At 32.5% G+C, this 10,521-nt stretch overlaps 1 protein-coding gene across 6 annotated transcripts in view; it reads right to left on the bottom strand.

The window, feature by feature from the left end:
* Positions 1 to 1,740: 1,740 nt before the first annotated feature.
* The window catches only part of CEP126 (centrosomal protein 126), a 113,128-nt gene continuing 104,347 nt past the window's right edge, over positions 1,741 to 10,521 (bottom strand). For 2 of the 6 annotated variants that reach the window (XR_012474357.1, XM_074216546.1), the window contains one exon: positions 7,510 to 10,167. Coding sequence is in view for 4 of the 6 variants with exons in the window: in XM_074216546.1 (XP_074072647.1) it covers positions 10,144 to 10,167 (24 nt within the window). In the remaining 2 variants the exon portion in view is untranslated. Of the gene's footprint in view, positions 4,699 to 7,509; positions 10,171 to 10,521 lie in introns of those variants that run through there. The other 4 variants (XM_074216549.1, XM_074216544.1, XR_012474358.1 and 1 more) reach the window with 4 other exon arrangements.

Raw genomic sequence — 10,521 nt, 5'->3', positions numbered from 1 at the left:
GTAGATGAAGACTGTTGCACAGGTACTGTGGAGTGCTTAGAAATTGGTCAGACATTGAAGATGGCAAGGTCAGTCACTGCATCTTGGCCATCATCAGCTGTCTTGACTTTTGTTTTGAGTACTTTGATGACTCTGAAAGAGAGAGTGAGGCTGACAACTGTGCAATCCTGCCTCACTTAAATCCAATTTATGCACCAGTCAAGATATCGCCTTATGATGTCATTGGTCCTCTTTGGAAATGAAGGACAAACAAACAGCATATATCAAACCTGAATACATAAAATATAACTAAATGGAGGTACATTTCACAAGCTCTCATCAAAAAGTCAAATCAATAAGTTAGCAGAGTTGGTTTCATTATGTATCCAAAGGCAAGAAATAATTTCATTTCTTGGTCATCTTGGTTCATTCATGGACTCTATCATCATTTCAGAGGGTGTAGGAAAAAAAGTGCTGGACCTGGAATCAGAAGACTTGAGTTCAAATCCATATCAGATACTAGCTGTGTGACCTTAGGCAAGTTACTTAACCACTATTTGCTTCAATTTCTTCAACTGTAACATGATGGTATAACAGCACCTAACTCACAGGGGTGTTGAGAGGATCAAATGAGATAATATTTGTAAAAAGTGCTTACCACAATGCTTAGCACATAGTAGGCACTATATAAATGTTTCTTCCTTTTTCTTCTCTTTTCTTCCCCAACTCTGTTTCTCAGGTAACTTTATTAAATTGTCATTATAAAAAAATCTAAAAATTCTAGAGATGGTCTCAGTCAATAAAAATACACAGTTTCTTTGCCAAACAAAGAAACATGGTAGCCAAGGAAAGGCAGTTCTGTTAAAGTGAACAATACAACCTCATTTTTAAAATAGTATGGAGAATGATAGAAGATTACTAGAATCATTCTGCAAAGCAGTGAAAAGTAGTTGAGAGGAAAATTATCCTTTGGATAAAACTGAATGCTTTACTAACACCTATAGATTATTTATAGAATTAAGGGAAGGCCTATAGTATGGTAGGTAGATTAATGTGGAATATTTATAGAGGAATACTTTTGTACAGGAAGAGAAAGGCTAAATTGATTGCTATTAGGTTTGGTAGTAATGTTCACACTGACAAGCTCATAGATAACTTTGAAATATTGCATTTAAAATATATTTTACATATGTGAAAAAGCTAAATTATACATATAAGTGATTCAAATAATTTATGGTAAATATTAAAAAAGAATGATTCAAGAATGCTCAAGTTAGTCCATTTATCATATTTATAATAATCTAAACCAATACTAGCAAATGTTCTACACTACATGCATGTTCTGTTATGCCATTAGAGGGCAGTGTATGTATTACCTTGCACAAATATAAAAATGTAAAAAGAAATACAAGTTCTTCCAATAACTGATGATTTATTAAGTACCTTTTCTGAGCAAAGAAATTTTCTAGTATTTATGGGAAATACATCGATAATTAAGACACAACCCCTGTGCTTGAGTAAATGAAAAATATGGAAATATTCAAATATTAAAAATGTATAATACAAAAAGTATGATAAAAATGAGGTGATAAAGAATGCTATAAAAAAGTCAAGTCATAACTGATTGAAATTGACCACTGACAATCAAATAGCAATATCAATGCACTAAGCTAATTGAAATTGAAATTGAAAAAGCTAATTAATTAAAAAATATTGACTTCCATATGTTAGTTTCTATGGGAGATATAAACCTCTGATTTCAAGTTAGTCTACAAATAAATTCAACAAAATTTACTAAGTTATTATTTGCAAGGCACTATGCTAGACATTATAAAAATAATTCATTGGCTACCTCTTAATGCTAGGATCTCAATGGAAAGGCCTCCAATTTATCCTCATTGCAGATGATACTGACTTGATTTTTTTTGGGGGGTGTGTGTGTAATCGTTTTAAGGAAAACCCCATTCCTGTTTTCCAGTGTTTTTTTACAATAATAAGTATTGTATTCTCTCAGAATATTTGTCTTTTATCAATTAAATTTTTGTTGTTTTTCTTATTAACATGGTCAATTGTAGTTTTCATAATATGGAATAAACAGCCTGGTCATAGTGTATAATCTTTATGATATGTTGTTGTGGTCTCTTTGCTAATATTTCATTTAAAATTGTAGCAACAATATGCATTAGGATGATTGACATATGGTTTTCTATAGTTTCTCTGGTTTTGATATCAAGACTATTTAATATTATAGATCTTCGTTAAACCTTTTCTCTTCAGTTTATATCATATTGACATTAATTGTCCTTTTTCAGCTTTTATTTTTAATAGTATTTTATTTTCTCCTAATTATACATAAAGGCAATTTTTTAGCACTTTTTTAATGTTTCATAATTTTAAAATTTAAATATTTCATTTGTTTTTCCAAATACATGCACAGAAGTTTTTACCAATCTTTTTTTACAAGGTTTTGAATTTTACAATTTTTTTCTCCCTCCCTCTTTCCTCACTTCCTTTACCAAAAGCAATCTGATAGAAGTTCTATATAATAATGCTAAACAGATTAATATTGAACATTTAACATTCACTTTTATAAGATTTTTGAGTTCCAAAATTTTCTCTTTTCTTCCCTTCCCCTTTTCCTAAAATGGTAGGCAATTTTCCTATAAGTCACAGTTGTGAAAGAAGAAACAGATCAAAAGAGAAAAAACATGACAAAAAATAAAGTGAAAAAAGTATGCATTTTGATCTATATTCAGAGTCCATCAGTTTTTTATCTGGATGTGGATAGCATCATGAGTCCTTTACAATTATCTTGGATTACTGTGTTGCTGAAAAGAACTAATTCATTCACAGTTGATCATCACACAATGTTGCTGTTTTTGTGTACAATGTTTTCCTAGTTCTGCTCATTTCACTTTGTATCAGTTCATACAAATCTTTCAGGTTTTTCTAAAATCTGTCTGCTTGTTATTTCTTATTGCACAATAATATTCCGTAACATTCAGATACCACAATTTCTTTAGCTACTCCCCAACTGATGGGCATCTTTTCAATTTCTAATATTTTGCCACCATGAAAACAGCTATTATAAATATCTTTTGTATGTCCTCCTCCCTTTTTTTGTGATCTCTTTTTAGTTGTGGTATTGTTGGATTAAATGATATGCAAAATTTGGTTGCCCTTTGGGCATAGTTCCAAATTCCTCTCCAGAATTATTGAATCAGGTCACAACTCTACCAACGATCAATTAGTGTTCTAATTTTTCCACATCCTGTTCAATATCTTTTTCTTTTTTTTTGATTAGCCAATCTTGTTGTGAGGTGGTACTTCAGAACTGCTTTAACTTACATTTCTCTAAAATTTAGATTTAGAGCACTTTTTCATATGACTATATGTAATTTATATTTTTATTTGAAAACTGCCATTCATTTGACCATTTCTCTGTTGAAGAATGGCTTATAAGTTTTATAAATTTGACTCAGTTCTCTATATATTTGAGAAATGAAGCCTTGTTATAAAGAGAAACTTGTTATAGATTGTTTCCTTGCTTTCTGTTTTCTATCTAATCTTGGTCTCATTGGTTTTGTGCAAAACCTTTTTTTTTAATAAAATCAAAATTATCTATTTTATTTTTCATAATGGTCTCTCTTTTGTTTGGTCATGAATTCTTCAGATCCTTCTCTTTAGATATGATAGGAAGACTATTACTTGCTCTTAATTTGCTTATTATACCCTTTATATCTTAATCATTTTGACCTTGTTTTGGTATATGGTGTGAGATGTTGGTCTAAACCTAGTTTGTTTTCTAGTTTTCCCAGAAGTTTTTGTCAGATGGTGAATTCTTATTCCAGAATCTGGTATCTTTAAGTTTACATTGTTCTTTAAATGTTTGGTAGAATTTGCTTATAAATTATCTGGTTCTGGAGTTTTTTTTTCTTTGGGAGTTCATTTATGGATTATTAAATTTCCTTTTTCTAAAATAATTATCTTTAATGAATATTTCTATGATTTATATTTTGACTCACCTGTTCTTTTGGAATAATCTAGTTTTCAAATAATTTTACAGTTTTCATTCAAAGACTCTATGTTGAATGTATTTTTCCCCCACTATGGTCAGTAAAAGTTACATCTAAAATTTCTAAATTTCTGAGTTTTTATGCTGTAATATATAGTCAGTTTTTGTGAAGGTGCTATGAATAGCTGAGACAGAGAGATATGTTCCTTTCTGTTCCCACTGTTCTCCAGGATCTGTCATAGCTAAATTTTCTAAAATTCTCTTCAGCTCCTTAACTTCTTTTTTTATATTTATCTATTTTTGAGAGGGATAAATTGAGATCCCTTTCTATTAGAGATTTAATATTTTTATTTTCCTATAACTTTTTCTTTAAGAATTTAAATGTATTTCATTAATGTTGATATTCACTGTCTTTGGTAGCTTTGAGAAAATGTAGTTTCCCTATTTCCTTTAATTGGTCCATTTTTACTTTTGTTTTGACTGAGATTCTGATTGCTACCCATCTTCCTTCAACTGAAGAATAACAGATTATACTCCAGTCTCCTTTTAAGAATAACAAAACAAAGGGAGGCTAGGTGTTGTAGCGGATAAAGCACCGGCCTTGGAATCAGGAGTACCTGGGTTCAAAGCCGGTCTCAGACACAATAATTACCTAGCTGTGTGGCCTTGGCCAAGCCACTTAACCCCATTTGCCTTGCAGAAACCTAAAAAAAACCAAACAAGAATAACAAAACAGTTAATAATGATAATAATAATGATAATAATAGTTGTCCTTAGATTTTGAAGACCACCATGCTAACCATAATAATGGTGGCATGACTTGCATGTTCTTGAGTCCCTTTTAAAAAATATTTTGAATATCTTTTTATCTATATGCTTTGTTTTTTTAAAAACAACATATTGTTGGATTCTGATTTCTAATCCATTCTGTTATTCTCTTTCATTTTATGGACGAGTTTATCCCATTTGCATTCACAGTTATGATTGCAATGTATCCCCCAAATTTTATTTTCTTTTAATTTGTTTTTTCCCCTGCCCTCTCTTTTTTCTTTTTTTTATTAAAGATACTATTTGAGTTTTATAATTCCCCCCCCCATCTTGCTCTCCCCCCATGGAAAGCACTCTGTCAGACAGTCTTTACTTTGTTTCCATGTTGTACATTGATCCAAATTGGGTGTGATGAGAGAGAAATCATATCCTTAAAGAAGAGAAGTCTAAGAGGTAACAAGATCAGACAATAAGATCTGTTTTTTTTCTAAATTAAAGGGAATAGTCCTTGAACTTTGTTCAAACTCCACAGCTCCTTATCTGGATACAGATGGCACTCTCCTTTGCAGACAGCCCCAAATTGTTCCTGATTGTTGCACTGATGGAATAAGCAAGTCCTTCAAGGTTGAACATCACTTCCATGTTGCTGTTAGGGTATACAGTGTTTTTCTGCTTCTGCTCATCTCATTCAGGATCAGTTCATGAAAATTCTTTCAGGTTTCCCTGAAATCCTATCCGTCCTGGTTTCTAATAGAACAATAGTGTTCCATGACATACATATACCATAGTTTGCTAAGCCATTCCCCAACTGAAGGACATTTACTTGATTTCCAATTCTTTGCCACCACAAACAGGGCTGCTATAAATATTTTTGTACAAGTAATTTTTTGCCCTTTTTCTTCATCTCTTCAGGGTATAGACCCAGTAGTGGTATTGCTGGGTCAGAGGGTATGCACATTTTTGTTGTCCTTTGGGCATCCCTGCCCTCTCTTTAAGAATCTGTTTTTTGCTTCTAATGCCTCCCTAATTTAGTCTTCCTCTTATTTCCCCAGTTTTCCTCTAACCTGTTCCCATATTTCCCTGTTGAATAAAATTTCTGAACTCAATTGTGCATCTATGTATTCTTCCATCCTTTATTCAATACAAATGTGAGGCTCTGTTACCCCCCCCATTTTTCTCCCAATGCCCTCTTACTGTATATACTTTTTTTTCTATACATCACATTTATATGGTATACTTTTCCTCATTTTTTTCTCTCCGTCTCTCAGTGTTTTATTCTTTCTCACCCTTTCTATTCATTTCAGATCATCAATACATTAACAATCATTTCTGTTCTCTATCAAATTTAACCACTGGTGGGATTCAGTTGGTTTACATCAGTTTGGCAGAACCAATTATCAATTTTATGTTGAATCAGTTGTTAAAATGGCACTTGTAATCAGGGTTCCCTTCAAGGTGGGCACCTGGACAACTGCCCAATGTGGAAATTACAAATTTACATTCCTTACTATTTTTAAATGCTCATCTGTGCAACAGCATAATAATGTTCATTATGTCCACAGTGAAAAAAATTGATGGAACTATGCTTCGAATATTTATTTACCATTTCTTAAAGCTCATTATACCTTTGATGAAATAAATTTTAATTTCCTTAATTTTTTACTTCAATTAACAAGCATAGCGTGAAGTGAAAAAGTGCCAAAAAACTAGAGGGTGACAAGTTGTCATTTTTTTCCACTTTGGTATGCCTAAAACCCACTCCCACCTTCTTGAGATAGTATGAATATACTGGTGTTCCCTGAACAGTGAAATCAAGAAGAAACTGGGACGCAATGAACCAATAAATATATATATATATATATATAGTTATATATATAGTTATATATAGTTATATATATATATTTCAAGGGTTATCTTACTGCCCATTTAGTCATGGTAGCATGGAAGTAGAAAAAAAAAGTTAAATAGGTAGAATGAGTTTTGGTTCTACATATGTTCCAATATTGATTGCTGTGGTCATGTGGCTGCTTTTGCTCCATAAAGATACATTTGCTTATTATAATATATATCATAATTTAGTTTTGTGTATCTCTTTTATTGTGCTTATTTGAGTATTAAATGCATGAAATATTAAACTACCTTTCTTTCTGTATACTTGAAATAATTATTAGGGCAGAGAAGTGGTTAATTTATTTGACTCCAACTGTTGAATTAAATCTGAGGGGCTACATCTATCATCTCCCCATACAAGAATAAAAGCAGAATGATTTCATTTAGTCATTTATGATTTCTTGTTTTTTATGTTCCTCTTCACTTATGTTTGTATGTTACATTTTTCCACTTAGCTCTGGACTTTTCATCAGAAATTTATGAAGTCCTTTATTTCAATAAAGGTCCATTCCTGTTTCCCCCATATGCCCCAGTTATATTATGTCTAATTTTGCTGATGATCAAGTTTTTTAATGGTAAACCTCAATCTTTTGCCTTTTAGAATATTATAGTCCAAGCTTGTTTCTTTAGAATGGAGACAGATAAATCTTGTGTCATTCTAACTTCCTTCTCATACCTGCATTCTTTTGAGACTATTTTAATTATCTTTATTTTGATCTTGGAGCCCTAGATCCTGGCTCTAATATTCCTGCAGATTTTAATTTGGGAGTTTCTTTTAGTAATTGCTGCTATTTATTTCCACTTTCACCCCATGATTCTAAGATTTTAGGAAATATGTTTTAGGTGTTCTCTCTCTCCTCTCTGTCTCTCTGTCTCTCTGTCTCTCTCTCTCTCCTCTCTCTCTTTTTCAGTCATGGCCTGAGGTAGTCCAGTTATTCTTAAATTATTTCTTTTCAATCCTTTTTTTTCCAGGCAAGTTAATTGTTTTTTGCTGTGAAATATCTCAATTTTCTATTTTTTTACCCTTTTAATATTTTTTGTTCATAATTTTACTTCACCATATTTCTCCTTTAAAATTTTATGCATTTAAAAACATTATTCTGAGAAGCTATCCATGGGCTTTACCAACTTACCAAAGGAGTTCATCACACAAAAAAGACTAGAAGTCCCAATCTAAACAACATCCCAATTTTATAGTTGAGGAAACCAATTCCAAAAAGTTTGTGACCTTTCCCAAGACCACATAGGTAATAAATATGAAAGTTAGAATTTGAACACAAGTCTTTTTGACTACAAGTACTTATACTATACTTTGACACTTTGGTAAAATTTGTTTCTATGTGGTCACTAAGGCATAGGAAATGTATTATTTCTCATATTTCATTAGAGCAAATTGAGAAGATTTAAAAAAATTTTTTTTTTTTGCAAGGCAATGGGGGTTAAGTGGCTTTGCCCAAGGCCACACAGCTAGGTAATTATTAAGTGTCTGAGGCCAAATTTGAACTCAGGTACTCCTGACTCCAGGGTCAGTGCTCTATCCATTGCACCACCTAGCTGCCCCAGAGTAGAAGATTTTAATAGGCAATTATAATTTTTCTTATCTAAGGCTTTCTCCTTATTCCAAAACTATTTTATTTTCATAAGCTTCATTAGTTTTCATTTGGTTTTAAAAATCCTGTTTTTTAAAAAAACCTTGCTTTAATTCTTCCATTAATTCTGATTGGATTTGTACCCAACATGCAACTTTGAGGTTTCATATGTTGATTTTTTTTTAATCATTCTCTTTCAGGTTTATACCTTGAACTTTCCTGTTACAATAATATCTCTTTATAGAAGGCTTTTGTTTTTTTGTTAATTCTTCTAACCTACTTTTTTAACTTTGTCCTTTAGTCAGTGTTGGACTTTTCCCACTTCTGGCTCTTGGTGTCTTCTGTCCTTTTGCTGCATTTACAGATTACACTGGAGGTCTGCAAGCTTTCCAGTTCTCCCCAAATGATGGGATCCTGGGCCAAATCTGTTCACTGCTGTTCTAGTCTGAGCTTGGCAAGTTCCTGACCCAGGATTGATCCTTTGGCTAATACTTGGTTGTGAATTTAAATAGATGCTGCTAGACATAGCCATTATTAGACTGCTAGGGGGTTCTGCATGTTCAAAGTTGCCTGTGTCCCTGTGTTCTACCCTGGTTATTCCACTGTGGAATTGGGCTGAAACCTAGAACCCAATTTCTGCTCTGCTCCTGGGATCCAAGTTCTACAGCTATTTGCTTATGAACTTGTTCCCTGCTTAGTACATAGATAGGGTCAAGATAGGACCTGCTTCTAAAGGTCTGTTCTTTTTCCTGGATCCATGACCTAGAACAGGATAGTGACAGAGCTGACAGAAAACACCCGTTCCTGTATCCTAGTACAAGGAACTAGTTCAGGGATACTTTGGGATCTCTTTGCTAATTCCTTCTCTGGTTGATTCTCTTTTTGTCCCTGGGTGTTGGAAATGTTCTATGCAACTTCTCTAGTATCTTAGAATTCCCTACCAGAGTTCCCTTGGGCTGAGAAAATGATTTACTGTGCTTTTTGCTTGGATTTCCAAATCAGAATTTGGTCTGGTAGATTTTTGTGGAGCAGGTTTGGTGGGTAAAGTTGTATTTATGTTTATTTCAACATCTTGACTTTGCCTCAGTATACTTTGTTAATATATAGTGCCAGAAATAAATTTTTTTAACCTCCAAGAATTGCTAAATGTGATGTGAATAAGTGAAAACTCCTTTCTGTCAAATTGCTTTTCAGTTTCTAAGTAGTTTTATGTTCTCATCCCAGAAGCCTGGGTTAAACGTTAAGCTACTATGATTCTTTTGATCCTGAATGTCTTAATTAGTTCAATGATTAATAATCTATTTCCTCATCAGTATAAAATAATTTTGATAACTATTGTAGTAAAGTTTGAAATCTATTGTTTCCTTATTTACTACTTGTTATTTCCCCCATTGAGATTATTTTGTTCATTCAGATTAAAAAGTTTCATTATTATTTTGTTTGAGCTATAGAAAGTATAGCACAGAAAAAATAATTTTTTAGGTAAAATTTTCATTATTATATTGGTTTAAAATGGGAAGAAAGGAAATAAACATTTATAGAATACCTATTACATGCTGGTCATTGTGCTAAACACTTAAATTTTTTTTCCAACTACATGCAATGGTAGTTTTTATCAATCATTTATTTGCGAGGTTTAGATATTTATTTTCCCTCCCTTCCTTTCCTCTCCCCTCCCCTTGACAGAAAGCATTGTAGGCTCTACATTTATAACTATGCTAAACAGTAGATCCATATTGATCATGTTGTGAGAAAAGAATCAAATCCAAACAAAGAAAACATTAGAGAGAAAAAATGATGTAATACTTAAGACAACTTTTAAAAATTTAAGTTAACAAGCCTTGATCTTCATTTAAACTCCATAATTCCTTCTCTGTATATGGATGGTATCTTCCAAGTCTTTTAAAATTGTCTTTGATTATTGTACTGCTGAAATGAACAAATCCATTAGTTCATCATCATCCCATGTTATTGCGTGAACAATGTTCTCGTTCTGCTCATTTTACTCATCAGTTCATGCAAGTCTTACTAGGCTGTTCTGAAATCCCATCCCTCATACAGGAATTATAGAACAATCCTGTTTCATCTTATAGAACAATAGCGTTCCATCACATACATATATCACATATTAGCCATTCCAAAATTGATGGGCATCCCCTCAATTTCCAATTCTTTGCCACTACAAAAAGGGTTTGTACTAAACACTTTACATTATCTCATTTGACCCTCGCATCAACCCTGTGAAGTATGTATTGTTATTACCCCATTGTATAGTTGAGC

Source organism: Macrotis lagotis, chromosome 1 (assembly GCF_037893015.1).
Source record: "Macrotis lagotis isolate mMagLag1 chromosome 1, bilby.v1.9.chrom.fasta, whole genome shotgun sequence".
Taxonomy (NCBI): domain Eukaryota; kingdom Metazoa; phylum Chordata; class Mammalia; order Peramelemorphia; family Peramelidae; genus Macrotis; species Macrotis lagotis.
The sequence above is the reverse complement of the archived record's forward strand: the minus strand, read 5'-3'. Positions and strand labels throughout refer to the sequence as shown.